Source organism: Oncorhynchus kisutch, linkage group LG20 (assembly GCF_002021735.2).
Source record: "Oncorhynchus kisutch isolate 150728-3 linkage group LG20, Okis_V2, whole genome shotgun sequence".
In the NCBI taxonomy this organism is placed as follows: domain Eukaryota; kingdom Metazoa; phylum Chordata; class Actinopteri; order Salmoniformes; family Salmonidae; genus Oncorhynchus; species Oncorhynchus kisutch.
In genome coordinates, this window is record NC_034193.2 from 21903295 (window position 1) to 21922674 (window position 19380).

The 19380-nt window shown below is 40.5% G+C and overlaps 1 protein-coding gene across 1 annotated transcript; it reads left to right on the top strand.

Moving 5' to 3' along the window:
* The first annotated feature begins 13582 nt into the window (after positions 1-13582).
* Positions 13583-15075, top strand: h1-0 (H1.0 linker histone). The gene has a single exon (XM_020453714.2). It carries the CDS (start codon positions 13853-13855, stop codon positions 14447-14449), a length of 597 nt encoding a protein of 198 aa, XP_020309303.1. The 5' UTR covers positions 13583-13852; the 3' UTR covers positions 14450-15075.
* Positions 15076-19380: the final 4305 nt, after the last annotated feature.

The window sequence follows — 19380 nt, forward strand, 5'->3', positions numbered from 1 at the left end:
AGCTCTATGGACAATTAATTTGACCTCATGGCTTGGTTTTTGCTCTGACATGCAGTGACAACTGTGGGACCTTATATAGACAGGTGTGTGCCTTTCCAAATCATGTCCAATCAAGTGAATTTACACAGGTCGACTCCAATCAAGTTGTAGAGACATATCCAGGATGATCAATGGAAACAGGTGTCACGTTCTGACCTTAGTTCCTTTGTTTTGTCTTTGTTTTAGTATGGTCAGGGCGTGAGTTGGGGTGGGTAGTCTATGTTCTTTTTTCTATGATTTGGGATTTCTGTGTTTGGCCTGGTATGGTTCTCAATCAGAGGCAGCTGTCAATCGTTGAGAACCCTACTTAGGTAGCCTGTTTTCACCCTTGAGTGGTGGGTGATTATTTTCTGTTGAGTGTTTGTATTCTGCACCAGACAGAACTATTTCGGTTTCATTCGTTCACTATCTGGTTTTTGTTCAGTGTTCAATTTCTTTATAAAAAATATGGACACATACCACGCTGCGCATTGGTCCTTCGATCCTTCCTACTACTCCTCGTCAGAGGAGGAAGAAGACCGTTACAACAGGATGCACCTGAGCTCATTTTCGAGTCTCATAGCAAAGGGTCTGAATACTTATGTAAATAAGGTATTTCTGTTTTTTATTTTCAAAAAATCTGCAAAAGAATTAAATAAACTGTTTTTGCTTTGTTATTATGTATTGTGTGTAGATTGAAGAGAGAAAAAAATTATCTAATCAATTTTAGAATAAGGCTGTAACGTAACAAAATGTGGGAAAAAGTCAAGGGGTCCGAATACTTTCTGAAGACACTGTATACTAGGCGGTGGCAGAGGAAGGCCCTAAAAATGGTCAAAGACACCAGCCACCCAAGTCATAGACTTTTCTCCCTGCTATCGCACAGCAAGCAGTACTGGAGCGCCAAGTCTTTGACCAAAAGGCACCTGAACAGCTTCTACCTGCAAGCCATAAGACTGAAGAACTGTTAATCATATGGCTACCCGGACAATTTACATTGCCCCCTATATTATTTATTTATCTTAATTGTTTTGCCTGGACTTCCTTACACTGGCTCTATGCAAACTCACTAGACTAACCACACACTACACTGACACTCCAAAACATACACGATTATTAACCCAACACACACACACACACACACACACACACAAGCACTTTATATATGCTGCTGCTACTCTGTTTATTATATATCCCGATTGCCTAGTCAATTTTACCCCTTCGTGCATACTGTATTGCCTCAATTACCTCGACTACCTCGTACCCCTGCACATTGACTCAGTACTGGTACTCCTTGTATATAGTTTCGATATTGTTTTTATTGTGTTACTATTTCCTTTTTCTTTGCAAATACTTGTCTTACTTTTTAACTTTGCACTGTTGTGAATGGGCTCGTAAGTCAGCATTTCACTGTAAAGTCTCCACCTGTTGTATTCGACGCATGTGACCAACACAATTTGATTTGACATTATAGCACATGCAATCGGACACACACACTCACAAACAGGCATAACTGAGAGACAGAGTTTGGATGGCATACCGAATCCCCCTCCGTAGTAAACACACAAATTAATACCACTGCAATAACACTTCGGCAGAAATACCTGGCGTACAATAGATCCTTATAAGTAATACCAGTACAAAGCCTTTTTTTATGTTAATCCCATGCATAATGAATGTAAATGACAAAGAGACCGCTGTATGGGGGCCTGAACATAAGGGTCAGAACATTAGATTGATGAATGGCGACTCGTAACCCCATGTGTGGACAGCCATGGTAGGAGCAGGGCTATTACCAGACCTATTTCAGCAGAGAACACATTATTATTCACGAATGCATACATCATAATCACTTCTCTTAAGGACAATGAGGATGGCTGGGGATACAGTAAATCCTGCCTTATGAAGTGAATTGGTGTATTAGTGTCCAATTGAAAGCTGTGGTAAGGCTGCTGTGGCTCATTTATGACCTGCTGGTGTATGAGGTCATCAACGTGTGACAACAATAAGCTATGATCCCCTCTCCATCCCCAGTCCAGTGCCAACTCTCAGCTCCTATGGTGCTCTGCTCTGACTCTGGCCCAGTGACAAGACAGAGACTCTCTCTCGCTCTCTCTCCCTCTGTTTGTCTCGTAATTGTACCACACACTGTGACTCTCCAGCTCTTGGTAAATATATTCAGACTAAAGACGTCATCTTAGACAACATCAATATGCAGACCTCATTAACACAGTGAATCGTGCCCACAGGTATGACCGGAAAGCTGTCAACTTCAGGAAGTGGAGCCAAAAAGGGAAAGATAAAGGACAAATGAAGAGGTGAAGAAGGCAGGAACGTCCTGGGATGAAGCCAAGAAAACTACCCAGAACAAGGTTCGCTGGAGATGCACTGTTGAGGCCCTTTGCACCACAACAAACTCAAACGAATATGTCAAGTCAGGAACTGGAGAGCAGTTACAGTATGGTGAAATGTAGTCCGATCATTCAGGTCAGACATGACGCCCGATGACCTCCCACCCCTCTCCTGTCAGTGAGAGATGGAGTGGTCTCTGATGGGTGGTCCCCTGGGTGGGCTGACACACCTGCACTCTTAGCACTGTCTGACTGGGCGTTTTCCTAATGTTGGGAACCTACTAATCTTGGTTGAATGACAGTCCTACACTCTCCAGGCAGATGAATGTACAGTGCCTTCACAGAGTATTCATACCCCTTGACTTTTTCCACATTTTGCTGTGTCACAGCCTGAATTCATAACAGATTCAATATGTTTTATGTTTTTAGAAACGTAAAAAAAATGTATTGAATATTAAACACCCCTGAGTCAATGCATGTTAGAATAACCTTTGGCATCGAGTCTTTGGCATCGAGTCTTTCTGGGTAAGTCTCTAAGATCTATGCACACCTGGATTGTACAATATTTGCACATGGTAGTTGATCATGCTAGACAGCCATTTTCAAGTCTTACCATAGATTTCCAAGCAGATTTCATTCAAAAATGTAACTAGGCCACTCAGGAACATTTAATGTCTTCTTGATAAGCAACTCCAGTGTATATTTGGCCTTGAGTGTTAGGTTATTGTCCTGCTCTAAAGTGCATTTATCTCCTAGCAATGTTCCCTCAATCTTTTTGCGGCGCTGAGCAAATTTCAGGTCTGCTGAGAGCAAACTTGAAAGTTGTGAAAATTCTGTGCAACTTCCAGTGTGCGTTTACTGTGAACACTGAGGCTGTACTGGCTTTAAGTTAAAGTTACAACAGTGGCCAAGTAGGCTACTGTGGCTATTTGATCATAATGTAGGACTACCAGGGTGGCCTACCATCACAAACAATGGAGAAAATGCATCCCATAACATTTTAACATGGAAATAGCTGTCCTGTCATTCATCCTACAGTAGCAGCCAGTGTGTGGTGTTCAATGTTGGCCTAAATTCCATGAAACTTTTGAAAAAAAACATGCAGGGCATGACATGAACCTGTTTATCTGTCATGCCCTGGCCATAGAGAGGCTTTTATTCTCTATTTTGGTTAGGCCAGGGTGTGACTAGGGTGGGCATTCTAGTTTCTTTATTTCTATGTTTTCTATTTTGTTGTTTTTGGTGTGGTTCCCAATCAGAGGCAGCTGTCTATCGTTGTCTCTGATTGGGAATCATACTTAGGTAGCCTTTTTCCCCACCTGTGTTTTGTGGGTAGTTGTTTTCTGTATAGGTGATTTGCCTTACAGAACTGTTCGTTTTTCTCTTTGTTATTTTGTTAGAGTGTTTTGAGTAATAAATTATCATGAACACTTACCACGCTGCGCTTTGGTCCGATCCTCATTCTGACGTTACATTATCCACTTGTCCTTCAGACAAAGAGGTGACTGAAAATGTTGTTGATTTGTTTGATGCAATAAACCACTTTACAAAATAAAATACATTATTATTCCCATACCATTAGTACAGAGAATCAGACAAATTACACTACCCTCTGCCTATTGGCTACTTAGCTTATTCAAGCCTGTCTCAAAATAAAACACTGTCCCTTTAAGACAAAAATGCTCATTACCTGACTTGCTTTTCAAAGATGTCTAGAAATGTACACGTTTGGTGTTCTTGTAGGAAGTAACCACTCCCCTGTTGCTGACTACAAATGATCTATAACTGGGTTAACAACTCACTAACTAGTTAATAACTCACTAACTAGCAAAGGATATGATCACAATGTGCACACGTGGCTACATGCAGCTTTTGCTTTGATCTCAAAACAAGTGCATCTACTCACAACCACAGCTGTAAACACAGTCCAGTTCAAAGTAAATGGCACATATCCATATATGGCAATGGTCTATTTGCAGATAGGCCTACTGCAGCTCTGATTGGCTAAGCCGCACTGGTCTGTGTTGAGTACGGGCTGAGTTGTGTGCAATAGAATCCTACTCCGATGCGAAGTTCAATCTTGTTTCCTCTCCAGTGGGCTGATATTTCCTCTGCAAGGCAGTCTCCGGGCTGCTGATTGTCGCGCATGCGCGCAACTTAGAGGTTACACTGTCTCCCAGTGTCTGTTGGAAAGCAGACTGAACCAGGTTTTCCTCTATGATTTTTCCTGTGCTTAGCTCCATTCTGTTTATTTTTATCCTAAAAACCTCATACCCATAACACGATGAAGCCACCACCATGCTTGAACATTTGAAGAGTGGTACTCAGTGATGTGTTATGTTGGATTTGCCATAAACATAACACTTTGTATTCAGGACATACTGTAACGTTCATTTCTTCTGCACATTTTTTGCAGTTTTACTTTAGTACCTTATTGCAAACAGGATTCATCTTTTGGAATATTTTGATTGTGTACTGTCTTCCTTCTTTTCACTCTGTCATTTAGGTTAGTATTGTGGTGTAACTATGTTGCTGATCCATCCTCAGTTTTGATCCATCACAGCCACTAAAACCTGTTTAAAATTCACCATTGGCCTCATGGTTAAATCTCCTTGCGGTTTCCTTCCTCTCTGGCAACTGAGTTAGGAAGGATGCCATGTTTCTTTGTAGTGACTGGGTGTATTGATAAACCATCCATAGTGTAATGAATAACTTCACCATGCCCAAAGGGATATTTAAACAAATGTATGTGTAGTTGAATTTATTTTGCCAATATGACAGTGGTCTTTTTGTTGTCATGGCCTTATTGTATGTTAAGGTGGCGTATTAATGAATGGGTTATAGAGCATACAACGTAAATATCACAACATAGGTTGTAATATGGCTGTTTTACTGGCTTGGATTGGCTTTCTCAGTAATATTACCCACTCACCACTATTAGTTAAATTGAGCATGTGCTTTCTCTGGTCTTGGTACGCGTGTTCTAGCCAACAGCTCGCAGATACAGTGCAGTTAGGCTGTGCCGGTAGGCTAGTCTACATGATGAGATTATTATGGATAATGTGTTTATTTGTCAAACGGCAGTCAAGCTCATCATGTCACCAGAATAAGACCATTGATATTTATTGGGAAGGAGCATCAAGATCACTGTGCACTTTCACCACCCGGTGAAGTTCATCATCATTTATTTCATCTGTAGCCTAATAAACTGAATGGTTTCTCTAGTCGTAGTGGGAGGACCACACACCATCGTTGTGTGACTCCAAGTTGAAACGCCGATATAATGGTCATTATATCAGAATTTGAGCATAATGGCGTTTCCACTGCCACTTCTTGATTTAATGAACTTTACCTCCACAAAAAGATCACACCATGTCGAATGAACAAATGATCTGTCGGCATTTATGAAGTGGTACCGTTTCCATCACAGCTTTCGTGATTTTAATTTTTTTTACATGGTATGATTGTACATGCATAAAAAGTGTGGATGGAAACGTGGTTCATGTAATCTTTCAATCTGGCCTTGAGACAAATATTTATCCTATAAAGCAACTGTGGGAGCATCAGAAACATCCCAACACTAACACCTTTCCTATCTCAAAATAGAATATTCTATAAACTAACATTCTTGTCATGTTGAGATCAGGACCCTCAAGACCAAAACACAAGATGGGCCTCACTGACTGAAAGATCCCTCACTTGAGTTTGACTTAAGCCCCCCATTTTGTTCTATTCACCTCGATAGAAAGACCAAACACAACCAGTTAGTTTGTCTTTAACAAGGACGTCAGAGGCCCGGGGGAGAATAACGAGGCCTTTCAGGCGGAGAGGAACACACGTTAATTAGACCGCCAGTCAGCCTGCACTCTGTTAACAGGCTTAATGACCCTAATGTCCGTAAGGCAGCTTATCATGGTGTGTTTCCGTAGAATGGATGTCTAAGTTTAAACGTGTGTGGCCTACACTAAAGCAGGTCTTTATCCAGTGTGTGTGTGTGTGTGTGTATGTGTGACCCCATATAGCAAGAGTGTCTTCATTAGCATATACAAGCCTATAAGTGTTACTGTGGGTGGGTGAGCATTTTTCTACCAGGTTGTTCTTCATTAGAGTGTGTGTACAGTGTATCTATTACACAGTTCCGCCTTCATTAATTAGAGTAATATAAATACTGTATGTGTGTGTGTGTATGTCCATCACCGTGGATCCTGCTTCATTAGAGTAATGTGCTGGCCTGTGACTCAGCCCTCCTCTAGTCTCTTTGAGAGGGCGGAAGGGTACAGATTATACAAAGAGACCAACAACCAGTAATTATTTTACATAACATTTGCAACATTCAAGAGCTAAGGGTCTCAGTGAAGGAGAGGGACAAGGAGATAGGGAGAAGGAGAGAGTGAATGAGATAGAGAAATACTGTCGATGAATGGATGGATGGATGGATGGATGGATGGATGGATGGATGGATGGATGGGCGGGCAGGCTGGCAGAGGTTGGGCGGATGGATAGATAGATAGATACATATATAGATACATATATAGATACATATATAGATACATATATAGAGGAGAGAAAGATAAAGAACTCGAACACAATCAACATGGCCTTTGCAACTGCTGCTGAAAAGAGCTGTATAGTCGATGTATTAGGAAAGAGTAGTTATGAACGAAATAAAACCGTATTAAATGGAGTGAAAAGCAAAGGGATTTTATTAACTTGTCCAATATGAAACGCTATGTTTTCCATTGCAAAATGTTTTGCAGCTAACAGGCCCCGAGATTAAGGTACAAGCTGGTTTTGGGATCACTCTCTCTGGGGTAGAGTCATCAGAGCTGAATGATGGGAATTAAGATAGATGATGCCTGACCCTCTCACTTTCAGATGCCCGGCGATGGTTAATGTGCAGTGGGGGGAATCACCCGTGTGATGAAAATGACAGCCGAATGAATCGGGTCAGTGACTGACACAGTTTTAGTCCAAAGTGCCCTATTTTATGCAATCTTTAGGGAGGAATAGGGAGGGAGAAAGAGGAAAAATTAAGAAAGAGAGAGGGTGCAGTAGAGGAGAGGAGTGAAACCATGGGAAAGTGAGAAAGACCAAGGGAGAGAGTGAGGGAAGAATGGAGAGGAGAAGAAGAGAGTGAAAACAAGTAAAATAAAGTGAGAGAGAGGAAGAGCACAAACAGACATGATAGTTTGAGTTCACATTCTTACAGTGTAAAATGCATTAAGGTTATTTTTCACAGGATGAAAAAATTGCTCAAGGTTGATAGGTTTTTCCAACACCCAGACATACACTTGGGATCTGCATTGCTCTGCAAGATCTCTGCAATGTTGAAGTCCCAGAGGAGGTTCTGAACTGTTTCGAATATCATGCAACGTTTTGACATTTTGGTGTCAGGGCAAAGAGATTTGTTCAGTGAGTTGAATCAAGTCTCACTCCTTTTAAGCAATTTCCAATGATAAGGGTAAAACTGGAATAGCTGAGGTAGTGCAATAATAAACTCTTGTTGTTTTTTTGAGTGAACAGAGTGGAGAGTACTCTAGTGTCTGGACACAACAACAAATCCAATTCACCGTGGCAACTAGGCAATCACAGAACTGCTGTGGAAGGTTGAATATTTATCCTCAATGCCTGTTACCTAGGTTGACCAGGAAGGTCCAAAACCACTGAATTGGTCTGTGTGTCTGATTAATACTGACTGCAGCAGTATCATAAATTGACCAAGAAAAAAAATATAAAATAAGTTATTGTCTCTCTGTGTTTCATAATTTTCCTTCATTTCGCAAGAGGCTGAATGTATCTCGCGGAGAAATCATCCGAGCAAGTGAAACAGCGCCCCTCTGTCTCTGTATGTGTAGCCCATCTATCTGATGCTGTCTGGTCAAAAAGAGTATGGTACTGTTGCCGCCCATAGCATTAACTAGGAGCTTCTGGCCTCCCTTGACAAAGCATAGCTGATTTGATGATGTTGAAATGTTTAAGTTGAAATGGTGCAGGAATAGTAGAGGCAGCTCCTGTTTTTTTGCGTCAATATCGCAAAAAATATCGCAGATGTTGCTTTCCAGTTTTGTAATGAAACAAAGGCGTGGTTGAATTTTTTCTGTCAATATCTTGTTATTGTCTCGGCCTTAGGCCTATATACGTATCATTTAAAAATATATCTATAATAAAAAATAAAAAACAAAAAATATCCCGGTGGCAAGGCATATGAACTAACAAGTTATAGAACAAACAACGCAATTATCAAAACACATAAGTTGCAAAATGTTTTATACATTTTTAGCTTGGCTTCCCCAGTGATTTTACCCAAGCACCCCTAATGGACTGCAGTACTAATGCTTCTTTTATCACTGGCAGAAACCTGAGCAGTTGCCCATATATTTGTAATTTTACATTTTACTTTCTATCTCGCATCTTCCTTCTGACACAAGATTAAAAACCAGACTGCCCTGGCGAAAAACATAGGTCGAGGTCACCCTAGACTGTAAACTATATGTAGGCTAAGGTTAATACTGTTCTAGTGCCCCTATTAGGAGGCTGCTGCCATCTGTTGGTGAAAAGAGTTAACATCAAGGACCAACTTCAGAGCTAAAGCCCGGGACCAGAAAGTATTTGTTTTCTTTCAAATATCCAAGGTGCATGGGCGGGGTTTGTACTTTTCCATTGATTCCATTCTGTTAAGTCAGGAAGCTATATGAATCAAGTGCACCTTAAGTATTTGAAAGAAAACAAATAGGCTGCCGCACGGCAAGAGGTGCTGGAGCGCCAAGTCTAGGTCCAAAAGGCTCCATAACAGCTTTTACCCCCAAGCCATAACACAGCTAAACAATTAACCAAACGGCTTCCCGGACTATTTGCATTGTCCCCACTCCCCCTCATTTTTTAAATTAATACTACTGCTACTCACAGTTTATTATCTATGTATAGTCATTTTACCCCTACCTACAGGTACATATTACCTCAATTACCTCGACTAACTTGCACCCCCACACATTGACTCGGTACCGGTACCGCCTGTATAAAGCCTCGTTATTGTATTGTGTTACTTTAGTTTATTTAGTAAATATTTTCTTAAGTCTTATTTTCTTAAAACTTTATTGTTGTTTATGGGCTTGTAAGCAAGCATTTCACGGTAAGGTCTACTACACCTATTCGGCGCATGTGAAAAATACAATTTTATTTGATTTACTATTTCAAACCAGGTCGTGATATCTGTCAGTCAGCAACCAAGCTTTATGTTTGAAGCTTAACCAATGCTCACACATCATGACATTGTTAGGCTCTGTAAATAACTGCGAGTTTACAAAATAATTCTGAAGATTAGTATGGTTTCATAACACTTAACTACGCTCCAGTGAAATATGATCAATATATCTCACCTCAACACCAAATCGGTGCTGAAAGAGGTAGCTAGGATACATCTAGATGACCAACAGAGAAAAAGCCTTGACAGTCTTGGACCTCAGCTGCTGGTCCAAAAACAAGATGCCCATTGGCCACACAACTTTACTGCATTAACTTACTGAGAGCTGTAGAATATGTAGCCTAATGTTTTCAGTGCTCGTGATGTCAGCTAAGATGTACACTGCTCTAGAAAGGAACCTGCTACACGATGAAAAGATCAAAGGCCTTTCCTAAAAACACTGTGATAGAATGGTTATAGCATGTGATCAAATTGAAAGCGGTCCTTATATATTCAATTTCAGTGTTAAACTGAAATGAAACATACTTCTGCTGACACGACATATCAACTCAAAAGCAATAAAGGGTAAGTTAATGGTTATATCCTTATCGTGGATCAAAGGCATGGACTATAATAGCTAGAATAGTCTTGATCAGACTAAGTCTGCTGGCTTGACTGACATCACACAGGTGCTTTTCAGATAAGGGGACTGTCAGGGGGGGAGGGGGCGACAGCTGTCACAGTGGAAATAGTTACCTGCTCTAAATACTCAGCTCAGGGGGAGATGCACACACACCCTCATGCACACACACACACATTTAGGGGGCAGGAAGGTCGAGTGACTCACAAAGAGAGCCTTTGGCTGGTGCCCCATACAGACAAACTGCTCACTGTGTGGCGTTGTGTGTGTGTGTGTGTGTGTGTGTGCATGAGGGTTGTGCTGCAGGCTGCTGCACTCGTTCTCCGTCACCTGCTCACACAGACGCACGTGTTGTCACAACTGTCAAAAGTAAACACACACAGTAACAGCATGCGTGTGAGTGAACACAGAACAACTGTGTAAGGACATAACATCAAACAAAATAGTTTTACAGTGCACCTTCAGGATAATTGATTTACTCTTTCATGTGCACTTCATCTGAATGTATTGAAAAGTGACAAAAGCCTACAGAGTATCTAACTACAGTTGAGGGTCTCAGATGGAAACCTTTTCATATAACGTAATATATGTAGATCCAATTTGCTGTATTTGTTTGCATCCTAAGACAATGGTTCCATGGCAACCATCCATAACAAACACACAAGACTTGAGCAACATGGAGATTGACATTTCCCATAATACTTTGAGACTGCGGCACCGCACACCAGATCCAGGGAGGGTTTAATAAAAGGCTACAATTACTATTTGGCAAAGGGATACGTTTAGATGTAACTAAGACTAAGAATTTCTGACACTATGCTTTAGTTCTCCTCTGAGAATATATTGACGTATATGTGCAAACTTAGACCTCACTTGCCTATACTTCTTAAAGTATTGTAAACTACCTGACTTGACAATACTTCTTAAAGTATTGTAAACTACCTGACTCGCCTATACTTCTTAAAGTATTGTAAACTACCTGACTCGCCTATACTTCTTAAAGTATTGTGAACTTTGTTTTCTGAATATGCAAGATTTGAAATATGTAATTATTATTATAGCGCTACAGGATAGGGGCATGACAGGGAGTTGTCATAAGAAAAATGCTGAATAACAATTGTGTTTTCTTAACAGTGTTCTTATCATTAGGCTGCACTGTCTGCAAAAAGTTCATTGTTAATAAGTTAATAAGTTCTTGATTGCCTATGCCTGTCATAATAATTATTGATAACAAATTATAATTAATAACAGACAATAATGTATAATTATGTTACTTATTATTACTAATTCCATAATTCTAACAACCATCACCATCATTAATCAATAATTGTAAATGTCCTACATCTAACAATCACAACACACCTTACATCAGAAACAGGAGCAAAACACCCAAATATGGCACTATTATGCAATGATTGCGAGGTGTTACAAATGGCTGTAGATCCTGCACAGATTCAAGTGAGGGTATGTTTACAGTAGCCATAGGTCAATTTATTTACAAACCCTACAGTTGGCGCATATGACTACTGATTCATTATGGTCTTCAAATAATCAAAGAATAATGCGATGGATTCTGTTGACCCAACAGGCCGTCCGTCCATTGTTAAAGACGTCCCTCTGTCGGTGAAAGGAGGGAGTGGCCTTGTAGCGCGAGAAGTGCGTTTGGGTGCTGTTTTCAGCACCAAACCCTAGGCACAACCCCCGACGGAAGAACTACCCTTCTTCTGACACTTTTGAGTGTTCTGTGACCATAAGAAAATTGACAAATATCGATTAAGGAGGCCATGAACGTCCGAAAGAGGTCGACCACTGTTGGCACTCGTCAGCGTGAATACGAATTTTCACTACAAACCTAACGACAGTGCGCGCGCATTCATTCGTTCATTTAGCGCGCTCTCTCATGAACACTCACTCATTCACCCACTAACCCACACATACTGTCGCACACGCATTTATAGGCTACTCATCTGAGAGAGGGAGGAGGGAGAAGAGAAAGGGTCAGAGCGAGGAAGGAGAGAGAGAGCATACAGCAAAACTGTATAGTCGTGGTCCGTCTTTGTGCAGTCTATTCCATAAGATTTTGAATACATACGCTATGATGACTAGTAGGCTATTGGCATAACTACGTATCCTACGACTTGAATAATGGTCAAAATTGGAAACACCACCTGCTACAATTAGCCTAAACCTGCTTGACAGTGTTATGTCACGTTATGGACCAACTGCAAAGTATGACATAAAAAGTTGTGATTCAAAAAAATATATATATTAGGAAAAATAGCACGTCACAAGTACTTTATTGAAAACAGTCATAAAGGCCTAATATCAGAAAATGAATTAAAAAGTAATGTGACTTTTACTAAGGGATCCAAGATGGCGTTTGAGCTACAGGGAAAAAATATCAGATGAAAATCTGAAATAAAAACAAACAATTGCAATGTTTCCTGTTGTAACAAATGTAGCCTGTATCACTGCGCATTAAACATTTATAGCAGTGGGAAATATGTGTTGATCCACGCGTAGTCATGTTGTTCAGTCGACGCTCCTATAGACTACCAGCCACTGAACAAAAGAATGTCATCAATGCGCCCTATGTTAAATGATAGGTTTAGTTTTGTGTAGATAGTTGTCACTCACACTTGAGCGAATACCACGTCAAATATCAGATAATGATGCTTCTTTGATGAAAATGTTGACAGATTCCGTGAATTATTATCAGAGAAGCAGATTTTTGGAGGTGTTGGCAACTTTCCTGACAATGGAGCACAGTCGCAAGAAGCATAGTGCCAGTTTGTTTATTCCCAATTCTGCCTTAAAACATCAAAGAAATTAAACGTAACCATTCCACTAAAGCCTATATAAATCTATATTAACAGCAGATGCTTTACCCATACATCAGATATTCTTGTCATTTATTTATAGGAGGTTTAACAGTAAATAATCTCGACCACGTCACTCAAAGTCAATGGCCGGGCTGTGTTAGTTCGAAAATTATATCGGTGTATTAAAAGCAAAAACGAGCTGTTGCACGGGTCAAACCATGTGCATTCGTTAAAGTATTGATTCATTTTCATTATGCATTCGTCATTTGTATCGTCGGTTCTGTCTGTTTGGGTCAATTTAATAGGAATTCTTCAATATTGATAACAACGCGCAGTGCTTCGGGAAGGTTTTCATGAAATAAAAGTTTATCGGTCAGCGAATTCTATAAAAATATGAATATGCCCGTAAAGCCCAAAGTGTCTACTTTCAAGCCATTCGATTTTGTAGACATATGCAATTCAATACTTTTTAAATTTAGCAAGAGTTCGAGGATGAAGAAACACAAACGGGACTACGTGAGTTCCATGGAGCCTGCTGGATCAGCTGCTGGCGGTTGGTGTTCTCAATCACGTCCGCGCGTCCGCTTCATAAAGTCAGAGGAACGTTTGTAGAATAAGATGCCTTAATAGAAAATCAGCTGTGACGCGCCATCGTGTGTGGCAAATTTACATCAACTTTTTGTATTATAAAGCTCTGCGTTATAGCTAACCCGGACCTTTCCAGGACTATTACAAGTTAGGAAATATTTATTTAGCAGCTTTTGACGTTTTGTGACAGACGGGAATACTTGAACTGAACCCGCATATTCTCACAGAATTCAACAACTCTCACGAGTCAACTATGGCAGAGACGGCGGCAGCTCCAGCCCCAAAGGCAAAAAAGGCGAAGGCACCCAAGAAACCTGCTTCACACCCGAAATACTCGGATATGATTAAGGCAGCCGTCCATGCAGATAAAAGCCGTGGAGGTGCGTCCAGACAATCTGTCCAGAAGTACATCAAAAGCCACTACAAGGTGGGGGACAATGCCGATTCTCAGATTAAGCTGTCCCTGAAGAGGATGGTGAGTGAAGGGGTCCTGCGCCACACCAAAGGCATCGGCGCGTCAGGCTCCTTCAAACTGGCGAAAGCAGAGGACACCAAAAAGGCACCTAAAGTTAAAACCGTTGTGAAAGCAAAGAAGTCGCCTGTTAAAGCCGCCAAGCCCAAGAAGGTTGCAAAGCCCAAGAAGGTGGCCAAATCACCAGTAAAAGCCAAGAAAGCAAAAGTGGCAGTGAAGAAAGTGAAAAAGTCTCCGAAGAAAGCAGCACCAAAGCCCAAGAAAGTAGCAAAGAAAACCAAGGTGGCCAAGCCAGCCAAGGCAACGAAACCCAAGAAGGCCAAAGCTGCGAAACCCAAACCCAAGGCCGCAGCCAAGAAAGCCGCAAAGAAGAAGTAAATGGACATTTCAGAGAGACTTATTATAATAAAAGTCACTGTAAATACTTTGAGGAAATGTTTTTCGTATATGTAATATTATTTTTGTATGGTCTCATGGGAACTTATACGTTTTTACCTATTGTTTTCCACTCCATTGATGCTGTAAAAGAGGGTCTGGAATTAAAGTGTTGGTGTGTGACAGCATTAATTGTTGGGCTACTATGTACGCTATTAATCCTCTGTGATCTTTGGAAACCTGTAGCATTATGGACCTGTTAGAAAATATATGTGACACTAATCTGGAATTATTATTGTTTAGGCTATTGGAACAAGTGAATAGTTATTGTTCTCTTTGCACGAGGTCATTCTGAAAACACACGTTTCAATAGCGAGCATTGTTAAACTATACAATGTATAGAACTGTGTAGGCAATGGACGTCAGCAAGATTTTCAAGTGATGCGTAATGGCTCCAAATGCGGACTCTATGCTACTACTTTGTAAACCAACCATGTTCAATTAATTAATGCTACTATTTTGAAAACCAACCATGTTCAATTAATGCAGTCTATTTGTAATACACTGCGGACTATGAATTGCATAACTTTTGAAACTGTTTATAATACAATAAACTTTTCTCATCGAAATATGTGTCACAACTTCACGCGCATTTTAAGCATGCGTAGGCGTACATGTCTAAACGACTGTTCGCAACACTTATTTGAATAAATTGCACAGATTACGTAATCGAGGGGCGATTGAGGAATGAAACAATTATTAACTCAATTCTAAGCATATAAAACGAGTCAAAAGGAGAGCTTCCTTGACATCTGCAACCAGCTGAAAATGTTCGACTCGTATGAAGTTATGCGCCCCGGTATCCAAATTGGTAACATAATGAGTACATGTTTTATGTGGTTTATACGGTTTGACTGAAACTATTAGCTACCGTAGACCTAAAAATACCATATTTGACTGAATTACCTAGAACTGGGGTCATAGAAAGCCCACTTCAAGGCTTTTTATTTTATTGACCAGATGTAGGCCTACGCTACAGTTAGAACATCACGTCTTAAGACAAAAACAGACATCAACCAACACTACAACCATACATAACACTACCTACACAAACTGACGAAGCTATTAGTTTTAGAACATGTGCCAATCAATTACCAACAATGGCGGAGTATTAAAAAAAAACAGTGTTGTTAAATAAACTAGACTTGTAATTTATGTTCTCAAGGTACACCTTTAAAGAAAGTATATTTGACAAATCCTGAACCAAGCCCATAAACCCGATCTAAAGGTCAGGAACTGAGTCGAGCTAAAGAAGCATCCTTCGCTAATTTCCTTGTATCATGTCTCTGTAATGTAGGCCTAAACTATAGGGGAAGCAACATTATTTGTTGTGCGGAGCATCTGTTTTAAGCCATCGCTTTTTTTCTGTCCTGCTGTACAGTGCAGATGGGATTTGGACAAGGAAAGGATGCCACCCCTAAAGAAAACAGTTTTTTTCTACCTGAAGTTAACTCGACACTTCCATCTCCTGGTCGCTCTCCATATTTTCATGCGGTTTAAAAAAAAAAAATTCTAAAAGGACAAGAATATTCAAACGTTCTTTTCTTCAAAGTAGTTTAGCATTTATTTTCTATTACTTTTGAACTTTAAACATCAATATTTCAGTCATTCAGCTATGCAACTTACTGCTTGTAAAAAATTGAATTTGTGAAAGTTTTTGGTCACAATATAGTGACATGCCCATATAGTATTCCAAACCGCAAAGTTGCCTAATTAAATTCAGAGGATGCCAACTGCTCACGTGCAAAATAGTTCGAAAAAAATAGGTAAAAAAGCAGAGGGCACCTCAGAAACATTTTTTTAAAGAGTTCTGATAGCATAACCAGTCACACCATTCTGTTAGGCTATACCTTTTACCATATTATGCATTTATGTAAAACCTGTATAATTTTATGTGAAGTTTTGCAGAAAATCTATTTGATATTTAGCCATTTGCTTTTGGGCCCTCACATTAAACACACATTGAACCAGTGCACACTAGTGGTGTGTTTTAATGGATTCAAAGGGAAGCCAGGCTTCCCAAAGAAAGTGACAAATAAATAACAAAAATAATTAATCTTTTGTCTCTCTGTGTTTCATAATGTTCCAGCTGAATGAATCTCACAGGACAAAGCATTCGAGCGAAACAGCGCCTCTCTGTCTCCTCTCTGTGGAGGCGATCTACTCGTTTTTCAACCACTCCACAAATTTCTTGTTAACAAACTATAGTTTTGGCAAGTCGGTTAGGACATCTACTTGGTGCATGACACAAGTAATTTTTCCAACAATTGTTTACAGACAGATCACAATTCCAGTAGGTCAGAAGTTTACATACACTGAGTTGACTGTACCTTTAAACAGCTTGGAAAATCCCAGAAAATGTTGTCATGGCTTTAGAAGATTCTGATAGGCTAATTGACATCATTTGAGTCAATTGGAGGTGTACCTGTGGATGTATTTCAAGGCCTACTTTCAAACTCAGTGCCTCTTTGCTTGACATCATGGGAAAATCAAAAGACCTCCACAAGTCTGGTTCATCCTTGGGAGCAATTTCCAAACGTCTGAAGGTACCACGTTCATCTGTACAAACAATAGTACGCAAGTATAAACACCATGGGACCACGCAGCCATCATACTGCTTAGGAAGGAGACACGTTCTGTCTCCTAGAGATGAACGTACTTTGGTGTAAAAAGTGCAAATCAATCCCAGAACAACAGCAAAGGACCTTGTGAAGATGCTGGAGGAAACGGGTACAAACGTATCTATATCCACAGTAAAACGAGTCCTATATCGACATAACCTGAAAGGCCGCTCAGCAAGGAAGAAGCCACTGCTCCAGAACCGCCATAAAAAAGCCAGACTACGGTTTGCAACTGCACATGGGGACAAAGATTGTACTTTTTGGAGAAATGTCCTCTGGTCTGATGAAACAAAAATAGAACTGTTTGGCCATAATGACCATCTTTATGTTTGGAAGAAAAAGGGGTTGGCTTGCAAGCCGAAGAACACCCTCCCAACCATGAAGCACGGGGGTGGCTGCATCATGTAGTGGGGGTGCTTTGCTGCAGTAGGGACTGGTGCACTTCACAAAATAGATGGCATCGTGAGGTTGGAAAATTATGTGGATGTATTGAAGCAACATCTTAAGACATCAGTCAGGAAGTTAAAGCTTGGTCGTAAATGTTTCTTCCAAATGGACAATGACTCCAAGCATACTTCCAAAGTTGTGGCAAAATGGCTAAGGACAACAAAATCAAGGTATTGGAGTGGACATCACAAAGCCCTGACCTCAATCCAATAGAACATTTGTGGGCAGAACTGGAAAAGCGTGTGCGAGCAAGAAGGCCTCCAAACCTGACTCAGTTACACCAGCTCTGTCAGGGGGAATGGGCCAAAATTCACCCAACTTATTGAGGGAAGCTTGCGGAAGGCTACCTGAAACGTTTGACCCAAGTTAAACAATTTAAAGGCAATGTTACCAAATACTAATTTGGTGTATGTAAACTTCTGACCCACTGGGAATGTGATGAAAGAAATAAAAGCTGAAATAAATCATTCTCTCTACAATTTTTTTTGACATTTCACATTCTTAAAATAATGTGGTGATCCTAACTGACCTTAGACAGGGAATTTTCACTCGGATTAAATGTCAAGAATCGTGAAAAACTGTGTTCAAATGTATTTGGCTAAGGTGTATGTAAACTTCCGACTATAACTGTATATGATGCTGTCTGGTCCAAACGAGTATGACATTGTTGCTTCCCATAGCACTGAACGCAAGGGAAGCCAGAGAGCACCTGGTCTCCCTTGACAAAAAAAAAACGATACTAAACTGTGAATGGTCCTGGCGCACCAAATAAAGTGCCAGACTCAGCGGGGATTTGGAGTCACTCCTATCAAAGCCCATTGAGAGCATACATCACTGACAGAAAAACACATTGTTGCATCTCGTTGTGTTGTTGTCCTCCAGTGTCTAGCTAGCTAAAATTGTCCCTTTCCTTAATTAGCCATGGATGGAGATACGGATTTGGAATGACTTAATTCTCCATACTGGCCAATGATTATAACAGTGATTCTGGTCCAACCATTAATTCATACATTGTTGTGCTTCTGGCCTGAGAGGATGGAAGTTCAATATGTAGCCAGATGTAGAAGGCTAATGTTAACTAGCTAAGGTTACCCACGATTGGAAGGTAGGCTGGCAAGCAAGCAATTAGCCAGGTAGCATAGGACAAAAAAATCAATAAAATGTGTACTGTATGACAGAGTGATAGACCGTTTCATCAACATGAAAGAGAGAGGATGGCATTGGCATTTCTCTACAAGTAGGGTGAGTTAACATGTTTTTCTACTTCACAATGTCATTCACCAAAGCCCCATATACTACCCACCACTGCAACCTGTATACTCTCGTTGCCAAACCCACTGGCTCCAGGTCATCTTTTAGTCTTTAATAGGTAAAGCCCCGCCTTATCTCAGCTCACTGGTCACCATAGCAGCACCCACCCGTAGCAGGCGCTCCAGCAGGTATATTTCACTGGTCACCCCCAAAGCCAATTCCTTCTTTGGCTGCCTTTTCTTCCAGTTCTCTGCTGCCAATGACTGGAACGAATTGCAAAAATAACTGAAGCTGGAGTCTCATATCTCCCTCGCTAACTTTAAGCACAAGCTGTCAGAGCAGCTCACAGATCACTGCACCTGTACATAGCCCACCTGTAAATACCCCATCCAACTTCCTCATTCCCATGTTATTTTTTTTCTCTCCTTTGCACCCCAGTATCTCTACTTGCACATTCACCTTCTGCACATCTATCACTCCAGTGTTTAATTGCTAAATTGTAATTATTTCACCACCATGGCTTATTTATTGCCTTACCTCCCTTATCTTACCTCA